Source organism: Xenopus tropicalis, chromosome 2 (assembly GCF_000004195.4).
Source record: "Xenopus tropicalis strain Nigerian chromosome 2, UCB_Xtro_10.0, whole genome shotgun sequence".
Lineage (NCBI taxonomy): Eukaryota > Metazoa > Chordata > Amphibia > Anura > Pipidae > Xenopus > Xenopus tropicalis.
In genome coordinates, this window is record NC_030678.2 from 69,695,787 (window position 1) to 69,716,328 (window position 20,542).

Genomic DNA, 20,542 nt, shown 5'->3' on the forward strand with positions numbered 1-20,542 from the left:
TCAGCCTAAAACCCTGATTCGCAACACGCGAATGGTTGATATAACTGCTCTCTCTTAGTTCTAGCCTCTCCTCCTCCTGTGCTTCCTCTGATCCTGAGTTACTGGTAAATACCTACAACTCTATTTTATCATCTGCAATTAACACCCATGCCCCCCTGCAGCCCCAACGCAGTCGTGCCCACAATCCCCGTCCCTGGCTTAACCCTCAGACACGATTTCTGCGCTCCTGTGCACGATCTGCTGAGCGCATTTGGAGGAAATCTCGCGTTAAAGCTGACTTCCTCCACTATAAATTTCTTATGGTGTGCCTCAATACTGCCCTATCCCAGGCCAAGCAAGCATACTATAACACACTTATAAATAATAATAAATCAAACCCGCGGCGCTTATTCTCCATATTTAACGTGCTACTTCATCCTTCACCTAATGAATCAATCATATCTGAACACACCCCCCAGGACTTTGCTGACTTCTTTAAAAGCAAAGTCTATCTGCAAACAATTTTCCCAACCTTCAGATACCAGTAATCTCAACCTTCCTAAATCTCCTCTCTCCGTATTCAGCTCCTTCAATCTCGTAACAGAGTCTGAAGTTTCTCAGCTTCTCCGATCCTCTCCGCCTACTACCTGCTCACTGGATCCTATGCCCTCATCCCTACTAAAACAGTGTGCCCCTGCCCTTACTCCAGCTCTTACCCACATATTCAATTCCTCTCTGGCTTCTGGTACTTTTCCCTCTCTCTTCAAACAAGCATGTGTCAAACCCATTCTTAAAAAGGCTACACTGGACCCGTCCTGCCTTTCTAACTACCGTCCCGTCTCTCTCCTGCCCCTAGCCTCTAAACTCCTGGAACGTCTTGAATTTTCTCGTGTCACTAACTTCCTCTGCACCCATAATCTGCTGGACCCTATGCAGTCTGGTTTTCGGCCTGCGCACTCCACTGAGACGGCCTTATGTAGAGTGGCAAATGATCTCCCGACTGCCAAGGCCAAAGGACGCTACTCGGTCCTCATTCTCCTAGACCTTTCCTCTGCTTTTGATACTGTCGACCATTCTATTCTTATGCAAATTATCTATTCTCTGGGTATCCGGGATCAAGCTGCATCCTGGTTCTCCTCCTATCTCTCTAACCGCTCCTTCTCTGTTGCTCTTGCTAACAAATCCTCTACCCCGGTTCCGCTTAGTGTGGGGGTGCCTCAGGGCTCTGTGCTTGGTCCCCTGCTGTTCTCCCTGTACACTCTCTCTCTAGGAGACCTTATTTCTTCTTTTGGTCTTAAATACCACTTATATGCAGATGACATCCAGATATATTTAGACACCCCTGCACTAACTGCTGATGTTCAAACCCAAATTGGTAACTGCCTCCTGGCTATCTCCTCCTGGATGAACCGACGCCAGCTCAAACTTAACCTAGCTAAAACAGAGCTCATGGTCTTCCCACCCAAACCTGGCCCTCCTCCTCCTCCTTTCACCATCACTATTGATGGCATGACCATCAACCCTGTAAATTCTGCACGCTGCCTTGGGGTTATCTTTGACCAGTCCCTCTCCTTCTCTAACCATATTAATAACACTGCCAAAACCTGCCGCTTTTTCCTCCGCAATATTGCCAAGATACGCCCCTTTCTTTCACAAGCGACAGCTAAAACACTAATCCATGCCTTTATACTTTCCCGCTTAGATTACTGCAATCTCCTGTTAACCGGCCTCCCAGACTCCCACCTCTCTCCCCTGCAATCAATTTTAAAATCTGCTGCCAGGATCCTCCTGCTCTCTCCGAAGAGGGAACCTGCTCAGCCTCAATTAAGCTCTCTTGCATGGCTGCCTGTTAAGCAAAGGATAGCTTACAAAATCCTTCTGCTGACATTCAAAGCCCTTCACTCCTCTGCTCCTCACTACATTACTTCACTGGTCTCCCTACATGTTCCTGGTCGTCTCCTCTGCTCCTCTCAGAGCCTCCGTCTTTTTACACCATCCACACCCATTGCGCTCTCTCGTCTAAAACCTTTCTATCTCGCTGCTCCTTACCTCTGGAACTCTATCCCTGAATCCCTCCGTAGGGAACACTCACCCACTCTCTTTAAGAAAAAGCTCAGCTGTTACCTTCTGGAGCACTAAAACATTATTTTGCCCAGTCCTGCGCTTAAGGGCAAATGCCCATACCAAGTGCACTCTTACCTTCCAATTTGTGCCGGTATGTTACCCAACCACTCAGATTGTAAGCTCTACGGGGCAGGGACCTCCTTCCTACTGTGTCTCACACCACATGGCACTTATATATATATACATATATTTATTTATTGTATTTATTTATTATATCACTTGTCCTCCCTGTGTGTAATTTTGTATTCTGTACAGCGCTGCGTACCCTTGTGGCGCTTTATAAATAAAGTTATACATACATACATACATGATACTGACCCCATAAAGATACCATTTCTGGATGTGACATTTTCCATCAGTAATGGTGTTGTAACCACTGATTTATTTAAGCCTATCACACGGAACACCCTTCTGCACGCTAATAGTGGTCACCCTAGGGCTTGCATAAGAGGCATCCCAGTAGGACAATTTTTACGTCTTCGACGCATATGTTCTACATGGGATGCCTTTCAAGTACAAGCTATGCTACTATGGGATAGATTTATCCAAAGGGGTTACGATACTGAAGTGATCAAAAGGCTTATGAAAGGGCTGTGGCCACGAATAGATCTGATTTATTATGGCCTACTGGAGCAATAAGAAACCATAAGACGGGTCCCAGGAGTCGATTGAGGTTTTGTACTACATATGGACGTGGGGTGTATGATATACAGAGAAGTGTTAATAAGCACTGGGGAATTCTTCTACAGGATCCAGTGTTACATGATATCCTGGAGAGGAAGCCACAGTTCTCTTTTCGGAGAGCCAGGAATGTGGCGTCATGGGTCTCTAAGAGTCTGTATACTACAGGAGGTAGTGAATCAGGAGCTGGATGGTTACGCCACAAGGGCACATTTAGATGCGGCAGGAACAGGTGCAAGGCCTGGTACATTTGTTTGCACTTATACGGGACACACTTATGATATACCTCAATACTTTAACTGCCTGTCTAAGGGCATAGTGTATCTTGCTACCTCTGAGTTTGGGCACAGTATGTAGGGAAAACCATACGAAATGCTGGGACCAGATTTTTGGAACACCTATCAGCTATAGAGAGGGGTGACTTTAAGTCAGCGATAGCTAAACACGTGGCTGAAAAGCACGATAACTGCAGTCGGGTGACATTCCAGGTCATAGATAAACCTAGGGCCAATATTAGGAAAGGTGATGTGGACATGAAACTGCTCGAAAGAGAGGTTTATTGGATCTATCGGCCGAGAACCACTGAACAATACGCCTCAATAGGGAGTGGGAGTGTAACTCTTTCTACTTCATTTTCATTTGATTTTTGTGTTTGACTTTTGGATTTGATTTATTTTTTTAATGTGGGTGGGACTTTTGCGGTCAACATCATAACAAATGATATGTATGTATCATCCTATACTCAATTATTTATACTTAACTGACTTGATTAATATTTCTTATGCTACTATTCCCCTTTCTCTTTCCTCTTTTTCTTTTTTCCTCTTTCCTTGTTTCCCTCCTCTTGTTTCTAATAATTATAATATAACGACTAATGAATAGAAAAAAAGGAAACAGGGCGAGATGGTTTAATTGAGAAAAAATATGAAAAAATTAAAGGAAAAATGATAAGGAATAAATAAATGTGTTTTATTATACCTTTGTACATAATAGGCTTGGTTTTAACTTGTTGGTCACCCAAGGGGTTAATACTTAATTGTATTAGGGGGAGTGTTGGGTGTGTATTTAAACTAAGGTGGTTGGGGTCACTGGCTCAGCTTCTGAGGAAGTGGCATGTAGCCGCGAAACGCGTTAAGTCGTGCTCTTTGTTATGATTTTAATGATCTAAATAAAAAGGTGTTTTTATTGAGAGTCAGCCTGTGCTCCGCTTCCATTTCTACTTCTTTCCTCTACTGACACTGCCTCACCTGCTGCTCTGTCCTTTGGGGGTCTACACTTTACTCACACTCCCAGGCCTGGAAACAGGGCAGGGCGTGGGGTAGGACTCCTTCTCTCTCCACTGTTCATTTAAAGTCCTTCCACCTCCTCCTTCTCTTTCATTTTCCTCATTTGAGGTTCACTCTATTAGGCTCTTCTCCCCTGGTCCATTTCGCATTGCAGTCATATACCGACTTCCTGAACCAACCTCACAATTCTTTGACAACTTTTCTGCTTGGCTTTCTTATTTTCATCCATTGTACTATGTGACTTTAACATACCTGTTAACAATCCTAAGGCCCCTGCTGTCTCTAATCTTCTTTCACTAACATCTTCATTTGGGTTATCTCTGTGCTCTGATTCCCCTCCTCACTCCAATGGAAACTCCCTGGATCTTATATTTACAAAATGTTGTTCTATCTCCAACTTCACTAACTTCCCTTTCCCCCTCTCGGATCACAATCTGCTCACATTTCAACTATCACTAATTCCCTCTACACCCTCTGCAGTCCCCCAAACATGCATGTACAGAGACCTGCAATCCCTAAACAAGTCACATTTCTCTTCTTCCTCTTCACTCTAACATCCTGTCCATCTCTTGTCCTAATCAGGCTACTTCTGTCTACTACAGCACACTCACCATTGCCCTTAAAGTGGACCTGTCACCCATACATGAAAAGCTGTATAATACAAGTCCTTTAATTAAATTAAACATGGAACCAGAATTCATTTTTATATTAACACATTCAAACCTATTATAAATACATTTAAAAATCCCAGCAGGCGGGGCAGACAATTACTTAAACTTTCCATTCAGCACATTCCATTTCCATTCAGCACATTCTCCCTACCTTCTCACCATCTAATTTTGTAGCCAGTGCATGGGCAAGGGCATTAGGTCCACCAATCTGGCACATACACAAGATTTTGGGGTGATACAAAGCTTGCCTTAATAACAGTGCCCACAAAATGGCGCCTACCTGCTGGCTGTGATTGTATATTCCCAAGACTGAAGGAAACAAGATTTATATCAGGGTGACAGGTCTACTTTAATGAGCTTGCTCCTGCCAAGACAAAACACACGAGGCCCAAACCACTTCAATCCTGGCACACTGCTCATACCAAAGCCCTCCAAAGACAGTCAGGTACACTTGAGCACTGCCAGTGCAAATCCAGGTCAGAATCAGATTTCTGCAACTACAAATCTGCTCTGCTTTCCTATAATACCACCCTCTGCCAAGCTAAACAACTGCACTCCCTCTCTAAAAAACCTGCACAACTCTTCTCTACCTTTAACTCTCTGCTGTCCCCTTTTCCTCCCCCTCTGTGTGCTTCAGTTACTGCTCAAGTTATTGCAGAGCACTTTAGAAATAAAATTGACACCATCAGAAGTGACATTGCACAATACCCATAACCATTCACCTCCCTCCCTACATGCTACCCAGTCTATTCTTGGCTCCTTCTCCTCAGTGACTGAAGAGGAAGTCTCAAATAACGCAAACAACATCACGTCTAAATTAACGCAAGTATCCTTTTAGTGAATCGTGTGTTAAGTCGCAAAAAATAAGATGCGCTAACATTTTAAAGGAATGCTATAAATAGCGCTCATTTTAACGCACTTTAGTGAACCAACCCCCTTGGGTCTCCTTGTAGATTGTAAGCTCTTTTGTGCAGGGCTCTCTTCACCTCTATCAGTTATTGGTTGCTTTATATGTGACTCTGTATGTCCAATGTATGAAACCCACTTATTGTACAGCGCTGTGGAATATGTTGGCGCTTTATAAATCAATGTTAATAAATAAATAAAAATTATAGACAGATAGGGGGTGTTTTTCTGATCAGTGCACCAGAGGTCACCCCTTTAGATTAGAAGAATGGAACGTTCATTTGAAGCAGCGTGGGTAGTTTTTCACGGTGAGGGCAGTGAGGCCAAGTGATGTTGTGATGGCAGAATCTGTTTATGCCTTTAAGAGGGGCTTGGATGATTTGAACACGCATAATATCCAAGGCTAATGTGATACAAAAATTCTACAGTTAACGTTGGTATATATGGTTTATATATGTGAGTGTATAGATAGGTTAGTATAAATTTTTACTGATAAAAATTTACTGATAACTGTCTCTACGTGTGTCTTACCAGAGGCAATTCTCAGTACTGTCTATGACAGGGTATTTTCTTGTGTTTAGTAACCATAACGAGTAGCTGCTAGTGATGAGCGAAGCTGTCCCGTTTCGCTTCACCAAAAAATTTGGAAATCTTTGAAAAGATTAGCAAAACAGTGAAAAATGAGTGAAATGGCAAAAATGTCACGCAGCAAAAAAAATTGTCACACGTGTCTTTTTTTGAAAAAAACATCTGATGCCTTCCCTTTATAAAGACTTAAGGAATTATTGACACCTCCTGCCAAATCTAGAACTGTTATAACATATATATCATACAGAATTTGCAGTATTAGAAGTGGTTATTGTATTAATAACATTATCTTAGATGTATTGGTCAAAATGAATTTGGCCATTTTACTTCTGAGTGAAACTGAAAGTTAGTTTACTGTATTCTCTAGCATGTTGGGAGCCTGCTTTCACAGTAATAAATGAAGTTTTTATGTTGTTTCAGGGTGAGGGATGGGTGATGGAGGCTTTCTTCATTTTTGCTGTGTCTGGATTCCTATATAAGTGGAGCTCGCTGGCTGAGATTGTACAGGGAGGGGGGCGGAAAATGGAAAGCTAAATGTTACGAGGAACTGCAACCTGAGCCTGATCAATACATGATATGTTATTTATTAATAATGTATTATAACATTAACATCTCTGTATGATATATATTTTCTTTGCAGCAGGATGTTGTAGGGGTGGCTCAGAGGGGCTGCGGGGAAGAGGTAAAAAAGCAGACACGTGGTTGTAACTTGTCTCCTGTTTGAGATCTGTCCTACGACAGTGGGACTGTAAAGGTTGCTGAAGTGCATTTAATGAACTGCAAGAAAATATAATAGATACACAAGATTAACACATGCCTTTAAACCACAGACTATTTCTAGTAGCGATGTGCAGGCCAGGCCAATGCTGGAACCCACAGGTTTACCCACTGGTCAGACAGGTTCGGGTCAACCTCGGCACAACATTTTGCGGGTCGTGGATACAAGCACAGGGAGCAAGGTGCATTTAGCCTGTTTTTTGAACCCTTTAGTAAACAAGTCAGAAAATCTCTTATCATTTCACAAATATGCAGTTTTAAGCAACAAGTATTAGGCCAGACACTTGTGACTACATGAGTGTGTAATGCCATCAGGGCTTGCATTGTATGCACTGACAACATCAAGAGCTTGGGTCATGCCCTGTGCCGAGCAGTACATTGACAAAAAGGTTATTGTCATAGGCTATGTGCAGCCAAGCCCTACATGTTGTGATTTGTCATTTTGCTGCTGTCCCTTACAAGTTAGTGTATACCCTATGGACTCCAGAGTCACAATATTAAAGTTAAATTAGCCATATATGTACCAATAAATTGCACAAACCTGTTCTCATCATTTGGGAATATGTAAAATTCCATGTGGCAGATAAGGTAGTGAAGAGGAGCAGCAGAAAATGTGTGTATAGCCCATAACAGTTATCCATATTTTCTGTCTGTGGGCAGGTTGACTGGTTAGATTCGGACCATTTACCACCTTTAGAACAGTAGCAAGTGACTTGCTCAATAACAATTAAGGTATCCCTACATTTTAAGATGTCTTGTGTAAAATGTATTATTTCCAAAGTCACTAAAATCTTACCTAGCCTCTGTTTGGAAGTTTTGGATGCATTGAAACGGGATAATCCTATGTTCTTCTTCCCCTTAGATGTTTCTTTAGATGTGTCTTTAGATTTAGATGTGGCTTCTTTGGATTTAGAAGTGGCCTCTTTGGATTTTTGTGCACCTTCTTTATCTTGTGTGGCCTCTGACTTTTTCTTTTTAAGCTTTTTTGTGGCTGTAAAGACATAAAATTAATCCTGAAAGTAGAATATCATTTCACAATTTAGCTTTCCTGAAACTTTACCTTTCCTTAAACTTTAGCTTTAAGGTGGCCATATAGTGGCTGATACTGTCTGGCATCCTATCAATTGGCCCAAGGGCTAAGTGAGCAGACACCATACACGTGTTCATAAACATGTATGGCCACCTTCCCTATGTTTCAATGAATGCAGCTTCTCTTTAATTTTTCATCCGATGCGCCATGTGGATGCAGATAGCATTACATTAGACAATGTATGTAGTCTGGGGTGTTATACAATGTGATCAGCTTGTAAGGCCCACTGAAATGCACAAATATCTGTTTATATGGTAACTTAAACAAACAAGCAGACACAAAACCATTTTTTTCCTACTTTTCTAAAATCTACAGATTCAGTTCCATATGATTCCTTACTTTCTTTTCTTAAGCTTTATTCAAATGCTTATCTCCAGTTCCCTTTCCTTTTCCTCACCCTGATTTTGATCTTCAGAATCTAGATCCTCTCCTTTTTTTCCTTTGGATTTCTTACTAACTTTCTCTGTCTGCGTAATTGGTTCTTGGCCTTCTGATTTCTTCTTTATCTTCTGTTAATAGAGCAGTAGTAGCTGGAGGAATTAAAAAAGATATTCAAGACAAGGCAAACTAATAGTTATTCAGTTACTTCAGAAAAGATTTAAGCAACAATGTACAGTCAAAAGCAAACTATTCTAAATAGCAATAGATATTAAAATGTTTCGGTGCCATAAGAATAGTTAACACTTTGTAATTCAAACCTAATAGATATAAATCTGAGGAGCCAGCTAATGAAGGCTTCCCTTTTAATATGCCCAGTTCTAGTAATTTAGCTACTGACGCATGGGTCACTCGGGAGGAAATTCAAAAGAGACTTGAACATGTAAAGGTAAACAAAGGTCCAGGACCGGATGGGATTCATCCTAGGGTATTAAATGAGCTGAGCGCTGTGATTGCCAAACCTCTTCACTTAATTTTTCAGGATTCATTGAGGTCTGGCATGGTGCCGAGAGACTGGCGGATTGCTAATGTGGTGCCGTTATTTAAAAAGGGATCCCGTTCTCAGCCTGAAAACTATAGGCCTGTTACTCTGACATCAGTAGTATGAAAACTTTTGGAAGGGGTAATAAGGGATAGGGTACTTGAATACATTGCAGTTCACAATAGTATTGCATGGTTTTATGCATAACAGATCTTGCCAGACTAATTTAGTCGCCTTTTATGAGGAGGTGAGTAGGAACTTCGATGCTGGAATGGCAGTTGATGTCATGTACTTGGACTTTGCTAAAGCGTTTGATACAGTACCTCACAGAAGGTTAATGATTAAATTAAGGAATATTGGCCTAGAACATAATATTTGTAATTGGATAGAGAACTGGCTGAAGGATAGAGTACAAAGAGTGGTGGTAAATGGAACATTTTCTAATTGGACCAGTGTGGTTAGTGGAGTACCGCAGGGGTCAGTCCTTGGTCCTTTGCTTTTTAACTTGTTTATTAATGACCTGGAGGGAGGCATACAGAGTACTGTTTCTATTTTTGCTGATGACACAAAATTGAGCAAACCTATAAGTTCCATGCAGGATGCTGCCACTTGCAGAGCGATTTGACAAAATTGGAAAACTGGGCAGCAAACTGGAAAATGAGGTTCAATGTTGATAAGTGCAAAGTTATGCATTTTGGTAGAAATAATATAAACGCGAACTATCTACTGAATGGTAGTGTGTTGGGGGTATCCTTAATGGAGAAGGATCTAGGGGTTTTTGTTGATAACAAGTTGTCTAATTCCAGGCAGTGTCATTCTGTGGCTACTAAAGCAAATAAAGTGCTGTCTTGTATAAAAAAGGGCATTGACTCAAGGGATGAGAACATAATTTTGCCCCTTTATAGGTCCCTGGTAAGGCCTCACCTTGAGTATGCAGTGCAGTTTTGGGCTCCAGTCCTTAAGAAGGATATTAATGAGCTGGAGAGAGTGCAGAGACGTGCAACTAAACTGGTTAAGGGGATGGAAGATTTAAACTATGAGGTGAGACTGTCGAGGTTGAGGTTGTTTTCTCTGGAAAAGAGGCGCTTGCGAGGGGACATGATTACTCTGTACAAGTACATTAGAGGGGATTATAGGCAGATGGGGGATGTTCTTTTTTCCCATAAAAACAATCAACGCACCAGAGGTCACCCCTTTAGATTAGAGGAACGGAGCTTCCATTTGAAGCAGCGTAGGTGGTTTTTCACGGTGAGGGCAGTGAGGTTGTGGAATGCCCTTCCTAGAGATGTGGTAATGGCAGATTCTGTTAATGCCTTTAAGAGGGGCCTAGATGAGTTCTTGAACAATCAGAATATCCAAGGCTATTGTGATACTAATATCTACAGTTAGTACTAGTGGTTGTATTTATAGTTTATGTACGTGAGTGTATAGATTGTTAGGTGTGGGTTAGGTGTGCTGGGTTTACTTGGATGGGTTGAACTTGATGGACACTGGTCTTTTTTCAACCCTGTGTAACTATGTAACTATGTAAATGAATTGCTGTAGTTTAAAATGATATTCAGTGTCAGCATTTATACTAACCGGAACTATTTGTGGTTGCAAAAAAAGTTTTTTTTTGTTTTTTTTGCATAATAAAAGAAAATGTTATTCTAAGCAACTTTTCCAGTATACATTAAAAAAATTTAAATTATTTGTAAATTTAATTTCAAGTAAATACAGTTTTTTTGGTTTTTTTTACACATTTTAGTCTTCTGGCTGTTTATATTCTCTATTCTTTTAGTTCTGACTCCTGAAACAAGGTATCAGAAGTGAGTTTTCCTCTAGAACTTTTAATCAAGTCAGAACCAGTAGTACAAAAATATAAAAATACAAATAACTTTAAAACCACTGAAATTTCTAATTAATGTATATTTAAATGCACTTAGTATAAATTCTTTTATGATAATAAACTGTTTATGTTAGAGATCCCCTTATTAATAATGATTGGAACAGAAGTGCGTGCAGATGTAACATATTTCTAACACATTTTTATACCTGATTCTGTTATGGGCAGATATAGAGGCAGTCGCATAAGTGCTTAATAGAGAGACCTCAGCCTACTGGTGATTACAGCATCTAAATTTCATTTGACTTCAGTTTTATTACATTTTGCTGTCAATCCAATTATACATCTCTGTAAAGCTTAGGCAGTAGGGTTTATGACTTTTGAAATAGATGTAAAATGATTTCATTTTCTATATTTTATTTAAACTAAAATATATTGGGTTTTAAACTATTTTTACACAAGCACTGAAACAACTGCTTACTATACTCATATGTTGTACACTTTATGAAATAATGCTTAAGTTAATACAAGTATCATTATGACTTTTAAATAATAGCACTTTCTACAGGATTATTTGGTACAGGGCAGGGTTCAAAGTGCAAAAAGAATTTAAACTGGCAGTTTTTATAAAATTGCACCCTGCCCTGTACTTTTCAGAACTGCCCTATGAATACAGATCTGTCTGTGTTTAGCAGCAATTCATGAGGGGCAGAAATTACCAGCAATAACATTTAAGCCAACCTTTGGCTTTAAGGGTCAGTCAGGCCCGGATTTGTGGAGAGGCCACAAAGGCCCGGGCCTAGGGCGGCAGAAATCTGGGGGCGGCATGCCGCCCGCCACACAAAAATCTTGAAATGTGTGCTCCCATACGGAGCAATGGGGACTTCTCCCCATTGCTCCGTATGCAAGTTGGCCCACGGCGCATGCCCGCTTGCACCCCCCCCCGTTCACGCATGCGCACTATCGCTGGTCACGCACGCATGCGCACTCGGGGGGGGGGCGAGCGACCGGGGGCGGCCTCTGGGCGGGCGGTTTTGAAATCCGGCCCTGGGGTCAGTAATGACTCAAAAATCTTTACAAACGAAAAAATAAAGAGTAGTTGCAAAGCTGTCTGTAAAATAGTGTAATGTATAACACACAGTTAATGTAAAAAAGCTAATGTAAAGGTAAACTTCCTCTTTAATTAGCAAGTATTTTAAGGTTAAAGAATAAAGAAGAATAAAGGTTATTAGGTAATATTGGCCCTATTTGTGTGCCCTATTTTTTTGTTGTAACTGTGTGCAGCAAATGACGCTACTGTCAGGAGGTGTCAATAGCTCCGAGGTGTGTCAATAGGTGCAGCAGTGGATGTCAGGAAGAACTGAGTGGAGCCAATCACAACTATACGGAAGTGTGGTTTTACGTGCAACTCACTGTGTAGAAAAGTGCAAGGTGTCCAGTGTGCTTGCAGTTATAAATTAGGGCTTTCATCTCAGTAGTTATACAGTGTTCACTAAGGAAGGACTGAGCATACATATGTATGTATATTTTTTTTCTAATTTTAACACCCAGGTTAGTCTTTCATAGTCCTTCTCTGCAGACAGTGTTTTACCCTGCCATACATTCATTACATAGTAATATCTTCCTCTCTGCTCCATTCAACACACTACTGCTTTTATAATCTATTTAACTTCTTGAAAAATCTAGCACCTCCAACTAATACCTCCCAAAAGCTTACAAATTTCAAATCATTCTCCCACCTCCTCTCCCTCTCCTTACTGCTCCTAATTGCCGCAGGTGATATCTCTCCAAATCCTGGTCTCTGCCATATACAGTGGCTTGCAAAAGTATTCGGCCCCCTTGAACTTTTCCACATTTTGTCACATTACAGCCACAAACATGAATCAATTTTATTGGAATTCCACGTGAAAGACCAATACAAAGTGGTGTACACGTGAGAAGTGGAACAAAAATCATACATGATTCCAAACATTTTTTACAAAAAAATAAATGCAAAGTGGGGTGTGCGTAATTATTCAGCCCCTTTGGTCTGAGTGCAGTCAGTTGCCCATAGACATTGCCTGATGAGTGCTAATGACTAAATAGAGTGCACCTGTTTGTAATCTAATGTCAGTACAAATACAGCTGCTCTGTGACGGCCTCAGAGGTTGTCTAAGAGAATATTGGGAGCAAGAACACCATGAAGTCCAAAGAACACACCAGACAGGTCAGGGATAAAGTTATTTAAAGCAGGCTTAGGCTACAAAAAGATTTCCAAAGCCTTGAACATCCCACGGAGCACTGTTCAAGCGATCATTCAGAAATGGAAGGAGTATGGCACAACTGTAAACCTACCAAGACAAGGCCGTCCACCTAAACTCACAGGCCAAACAAGGAGAGCACTGATCAGAAATGCAGCCAAGAGGCCCATGGTGACTCTGGCCGAGCTGCAGAGATCTACAGCTCAGGTGGGGGAATCTGTCCATAGGACAACAATTAGTCGTGCACTGCACAAAGTTGGCCTTTATGGAAGAGTGGCAAGAAGAAAGCCATTGTTAATAGAAAACCATAAGAAGTCCCGTTTGCAGTTTGCCACAAGCCATGTGGGGGACACAGCAAACATGTGGAAGAAGGTGCTCTGGTCAGATGAGACCAAAATGGAACTTTTTGGCCAAAATGCAAAACGCTATGTGTGGCGGAAAACTAACACTGCACATCACTCTGAACACACTATCCACACTGTCAAATATGGTGGTGGCAGCATCATGCTCTGGGGGTGCTTCTCTTCAGCAGGGACAGGTCAGAGTTGATGGGAAGATGGATGGAGCCAAATACAGGGCAATCTTGGAAGAAAACCTCTTGGAGTCTGCAAAAGACTTGAGACTGGGGCGGAGGTTCACCTTCCAGCAGGACAACGACCCTAAACATAAAGCCAGGGCAACAATGGAATGGTTTAAAACAAAACATATCCATGTGTTAGAATGGCCCAGTCAAAGTCCAGTTCTAAACGCTGTCCATCTAATCTGACTGAGCTGGAGCTGTTTTGCAAAGAAGAATGGGCAAGGATTTCAGTCTCTAGATGTGCAAAGCTGGTAGAGACATACCCTAAAAGACTGGCAGCTGTAATTGCAGCAAAAGGTGGTTCTACAAAGTATTGACTCAGGGGGCTGAAAAAAATGTTTGGAATCATGTATGATTTTCGTTCCTCTTCTCACGTGTACACCACTTTGTATTGGTCTTTCATGTGGAATTCCAATAAAATTGATTCATGTTTGTGGCTGTAATGTGACAAAATGTGGAAAAGTTCAAGGGGGCCGAATACTTTTGCAAGCCACTGTACCTATCTGCTATCGCCTACGCAATGCTTCTCTTCTGGTCAAACCCTCACATACTACTAACCTGTCTAACCTTACTCAAATTCCCACTATCTCTTCTTATCTTCCATTCTCTTGTGCTCTTCTTAATACCCGCTCTGTAACTAACAAAGCTGGTTTTATTCATGATCTGTTTTGCTCTATGTCCTTTCACTTGTTTGCCTTAACAGAGACCTGGCTCTCTCAGAATGATAATGTTATTGAGGCAGCTCTCTCTTATGGCGGTCTTTCGTTCTCTTATACTCCCTGCATTACTGGCTGTGGGGGAGAGGTTGGCGTTCTGCTCTCCCCTCATTGCCAATCCCAATACGTCCTACTTTCAGGTTTCCTTCTTTTGAGGTGCATGCAGTTCAGCTGTTCAACCCTATTTCTGGGCGGGTGGCAGTTGTTTACAGACCTCCTTCTACAAAAACCTTGGCTATATTCCTCTCTGAGTTTGAATCCTGGCTCTCTTTTTTTTTCTATGTTCTGACACCCCTGCAATTATTTTGGGAGATTTTAATTGCCATATAGATGACCCCTCTCAGTTCTGGCCATCTCGATTTCTCCATGTAACCTCCTCCTTTGATCTCCAGCAGTGGACTAATACAGCTACCCATAAGGATAGTCATTTTCTAGATCTGATATTTTCCAAAAATCTAGATCTGTCTGCATTTAACAGTGAGCCTTTTCCTCTTTTAGATTATCATCTTATCTCTTTTTCTATCTCACACGCATTTCCTTTTCCTTCTACTAACGCTCAGCCTAAAACCCTGATTCACAACACTCGAAGGGTTGATATAACTGCTCTCTCTAACTCTCTTAGCTCTAACCTCTCCTACTTCTGTGCTTCCTCTGACCCTGAGTTACTGGTAAATACCTACAGCTCTATTTTATCACTTGCAATAAACACCCATGCCCCCCTGCAGCCGCAACGCAGTCGTGCCCACAATCCCCGTCCTTGGCTTAACCCTCAGATGCGGTCCTGTGCACGATCTGCTAAGCGCTTTTGGAAGAAATCTTGTGCAAAAGCGGATTTCCTCCACTATAAATTTCTTATGGTATGTCTCAATACTGCTCTATCCCAGGCCAAGCAAGTATACTATAACTCAAACCCATGTCGATTATTTTCCATATTTAACGCACTTCATCCTTCACCTAACGAATCAATTGCATCTGAACATACACCCCAGGGCTTTGCTGACTTCTTTAAAAGCAAAGTCGATTCTGTCCGCAAACAATTTTCCCAACCTTCAGATACCAGTAATCTCAGCCTTCCAGAACCTCCTCTTTCCGTATTCAGCTCCTTTGATCTTGTAACAAAGTCTGAAGTTTCTCAGCTTCTCTGTTCCTCTCCACCTACTACCTGCTCATTAGATCCTATGCCTTCATCGCTACTAAAACTATGTGCCCCTGCCCTTACTCCAGCTCTTACTCATATATTCAATTCCTCTCTGGCTTCTGGTTCTTTTCCCTCTCTATTCAAACAAGCATGTGTAAAACCCATTCTTAAAAAAGCTACACTGGACCCGTCCTGCCTATCTAACTATCGTCCGGTCTCTCTCCTACCTCTCTCTAAACTCCTGGAACGTCTTGTCTTTTCTCGTGTCACTAACTTCCTCTGCACCCATAATCTGCTGGACCCTATGCAGTCTGGTTTTCGGCCTGCGCACTCCACTGAGACAGCCTTATGTAGAGAGGCAAATGATCTCCAGACTGCCATTCAGTCCTTATCCAAGTTCTCTATTTTCTGGGTATCCGGGATCAAGTTGCATCCTGGTTCTCTTCCTATCTTTCTAACTGCTCCTTCTCTGTTGCTCTTGCTAACAAATCCTCTACCCCGGTTCAACTTAGTGTGGGAGTGCCTCAGGGCTCTGTGCTTGGTCCTTTGCTCTTTTCCCTGTACATTCTCTCTTTAGGAGACCTTATTTCTGCTTTTTTAAATATCACTTATATGCAGATGACATCCAGATATATTTAGACACCCCTGCACTAACCTCTAATGTTCAAATTCAGATTGGTAACTGCCTTCTGGCTATCTCCTCCTGGATGAACCAACGCTACCTCAAACTTAACCTAGCTAAAACAGAGCTCATGGTCTTCCTGCCCAAACCTATCCCTTCTCCTCTTTTCACCATCAATATTGGCGGCATGACCATTAACCCTGTTAATTCAGCACGCTGCCTTAATAATAATAATACTGCCAAAACCTGCCCCTTTTTTTCAAAAGGAACAGCTAAAACACTAATCCATGCCCTTATCCTTTCCTGTTTAGATTACTGCAATCTCCTACTAACCGGCCTCCCAGACTCCCACTTCTCTCCCCTGCAATCAATTTTAAACTCTGCTGCCAGGATCCTCTTGCTCTTTTCTAAGAGGGAACCTGCTCTGCCTCACTTAAAGGACATGGAAAGGCATAGTCACTTGGGGGTACCAAAATGTTAGGCACCCCCAAGTGGCTTAAATCGCCTACCTATTACCCCGGGCTGGTGCCCCTGTACGGAGAGAACAGCACAAGCCCGGGGTAGCTGCAGCACTTCCTCCTTCCTGCTTCTGTGCGCGTGCATGCGCAGTAGAGTGAAAAAGCCGAACTTTAACAGAGAAGTCGGCTTTTCACTCTACTGCGCATGAGCCTATTGTATAGTCGCAGCTAAACGAAGCAGAAAGGAGGAAGCGCATTGCTACAAGTACCCCGGATACCCGGTGCTGTTTTCTCCTAACAGGGGCACCAGCCCGGGGTACAAGGTAAGCGATTAAAGTCAGTTGGGGGTGCCTAACATTTTGGCACCCCCAAGTGACTTAGCCTTTCCTTGTCCTTTAAGTTCTCTAGCATGGCTGCCTGTTAAGCAAGCAAGGATAAGCAAGGATAGCTTACAAAATCCTTCTGTTAACATTCACTACATTTCTTCACTGATCTCTCTGCACGTTCCTGGTCGTCTCCTCCACTTCTCTCAAAGCCTCCGTCTTTTTACACCATCCACACCCACTGCGATTTCTCGTCTTAAACCTTTCTATCTCGCTGCTCCTTACCTCTGAAACTCTATCCCTGAATTCCTCCTTAGGGAACACTAACCCACTCTCTTTAAGATAAAACTCAGACTGTACCTTCTGGAGCACTAAAACGTTATTTTGCCTAGTCCTGCGCTTAAGGGCAAATGCCCATACCTAGTGCACTCTTAACTTCCAATTTGTGCCTTTATGTTACCCAACCACTTAGATTGCAAGCTCTACGGTGCAGGGATCTTCTTTCTACTGTGTCTCATACCACATGGCTCTTACTCCCTGTGTATTTATACCTATTTAGTGTATTTATTATAACACTTGTCCTCCTGTGGGTAATTTTGTATAATGTAAGATTGTACAGCGCTGCGTACCCGTTGGCACATTATAAATTAAGTTATACATACATACATTACATATCGGATCAGCTTGCCCATCTCGCCATCTCTCTGACTACCCGGCTCCTCCTCCCACTACCTGCCCTGCTTGTCTTTCCTCTGCCTGCCCTTCTGTTCCTCCCTTTGGCTGCCCTGCTGATCCTCCTTCTGCCTGCCATGCAAACAATTTATAATGCTATGGACGGAAGCTATTATGGACAGATATGTTAGGGTTTGGGGAGGCAGGTTGTTGTTAGAAATGCTTGCTACAATTTTGGTGCATGCACAAACTGTTATACACAGTGCACAAAATTGAGGAGCATTGTGAATAAGCAAAAATGTACATAAAGAAGCAATGAGGATGCAGGGAAATCATGTGATCAGGAGAAGCCAGACCCATGATAGACTCATATGATTTTAAAGTTCTGTAAGCACAATACTTTCTTGTGTGACTTTAATAAATGATTTTACACTATTGCATACCCATTCAGCTCCTAATATACAGAGGCATACATGAAGTTGGAGCTAACTGAGATCTATGATTGAGTGATTATGTATACCCATCTACACCAGTGATTTTCATGGCCTAATATAATTAAAGGAAAACTAAAGCCTAACTAAAGAAGTAGGGCAGAAATGTTGTACATTACGTTTTGGGGTTATGTACTAGCCCAGGGAAACCACAGCCCTTTAGAAGGGAAGGTTTGTGCCCCCAAAGATTCCCCCAGTAGCTCCCCATCTTCTTTTCTGCTGTTTATGCTCTACACATGTTCTGTGCTGCTGTCAGTTACTGAGCTTAGGGACCTACACAAAATATACTGCATAAATAGAGTATAAATGTAACAGTAAAAAGCGGATTAGTGATTGGGAAAACAATGTTGAGACCTACACACAGTTGGAATCATATGCAACATGCATGTATTATTTATCAAAATAAGACTTACCCATAGCACGACAGAGATAGCATGCACAGTAAAAAATAAGAAAGAATCTGTTAACAGTTGCATTATGTTTTCATTATATTTGCATTTTAAATATGTAAATACAGTGATAATTATATGTCACATTTGTCTTTATCCAGACAAAAATTAACAGTAGAATAATGTGAGGAACCAGCTAATGAATTCTAGTAATATAACTACTGATGCATGGGTCACTCAGGAGGAAATTCCAAAGAGGCTTGAAAGTGTAAAGGTAAACAAAGACCCAGGACCAGATGGTATTCATCCCAGGGTATTAAATGAGCTAAGCTCTGCGATTACCAAACCTCTTCACTAAATTTTCCAGGATTCATTGAGGTCTGGCATGGTGCCCAGAGGTTGGAGAATTCACTAAAGTGGTGCAGTTATTTAAAAAGGGATCCCTTTCTCAGCCTGAAAACTATAGGTTTGTTAGTCTGACAGTGTTAGGAAAGCTTTTGAAAGGGTTAATAAGGGATAGGGTACCTGAATATATTGCATACCACAATACTATGAGTTTGTGCCAGCATGGTTTTATGTGTAACAGATCTTGCCAGACTAATTTGCCTTTTATGAGGAAGTGAGCAGGAACCTTGTGATAGCAGTGGATGTCATCTGTTTGGACTTTATAAAATTGAGGAATATTGGCCTGGAGCATAATATTTGTACTTGGATACTGGTACTTGGAGAACTGGCTGAAGGATAGATTACAAAGAGTGGGGTAAATGGAACATTTTCTAATTGGACAAGTGTTCTTAGTGAATCATGGTCCTTTTTTTCTTAAAGGAGAATGCAAGTCAAAATTTAAAAAGCATACTGCCCAATCGTCCTCCTATTGTTTACTAAAAACGCCACACTTTTGGCTCACCTAATCAAATATTTACTCAGTCACACTTACTTCACATTTTCTAGAACAGGCAGCCATCTCTAAAAAGGTATTCTCCCTTCCTTTCCCTCCTTGCTTCATACTGCATATGTGTTTCATTCCCTCCCCCCCTCTGCCAGATCCGCTTCTGATTGGCTGGTGGGCATGTTTAGCTCAGAACAGGAGACAGGATCAAGTTACACACATGCTCAGAGAATAGGAAGGACAGAGAGATTTCAGTGATGTCACTGGAGTCTTCACACTGCTGTAGGCTGCCAGCACCATATCTCAGAGAAGCAAGCAGGGATCTGGGAATTTAGATATGCAGTAAGTACTTAAAAAGAATGCCTTTAGACTTACTTTTTATTTATATTAACCTTTCATTGTCCTTTAAGTTGTTTATTAATGACCTGGAAGTGGGCATTGAAAGTACTGTTTTTATTTTTTTTATTATTATTTATTAATATTTTTAGATCTATGTGTTTTCACTGTGATAGGGATTAAATTACTAAATGCTGTGATAGAGGTTAAATTGCTTAATGCTGAATTTACACAATTTTGTTTTCAATCATGAAGGCCTGTGTATGTATTACTTCAGTTGTTATGATTATCCTCACTATCTTGTCTTTGTCCAAGTTGCTCTGGCCTTGGGTATCTCAGCTAATTTTCAAGGCTAAGAAATCATAATAAGCTTCAGTAGCCATTTTAATGAATTTCTCTTATTTGCTAATAACTGTAAGGCATATGTGCCCACCCATACTACGTAAGCATAATGGGATGTGTTTACCTATCAACTATAAAAGTAATAACAAAACAAAATAAATTTGAACTTGTTTGCAATACACATACTGGTTGTATCGTTTGTACAAGTTCCCTGATCAGCGCACATGCGCAGACGATATCAGATGTTTCACCGACGCACAGATTAAATCGAACCGGTTCGTGACTGCTTAGATACATTGCAGAGAAGCACAGACAGAGTTAAAGAGATTAACCCTTACAGTTTGGTGTCAGAAATGTGGGATCGGCAGGAGAATCCAGCGGTAAGTAGAATTTACATCTTAATTGATGGTTTTCCTCTTACCTCTGGCTCTTCCCTACAGGCCGATCTAAAAAGGGTACAGTTAGCAGTCTAATAGAGAAACAGAGATACAGAGATACAG

The 20,542-nt window shown here is 41.5% G+C and overlaps 1 protein-coding gene across 1 annotated transcript in view; it reads right to left on the minus strand.

Annotated features, from left to right (window-relative positions):
* The window catches only part of tulp1 (TUB like protein 1), a 115,301-nt gene that overhangs the window by 78,250 nt on the left and 16,509 nt on the right, over positions 1-20,542 (minus strand). Inside the window, 2 exon segments of the mRNA NM_001016482.2 lie at positions 7,809-8,003; positions 8,500-8,611. Of these exon segments, the coding sequence (NP_001016482.1) occupies positions 7,809-8,003; positions 8,500-8,611 (307 nt within the window).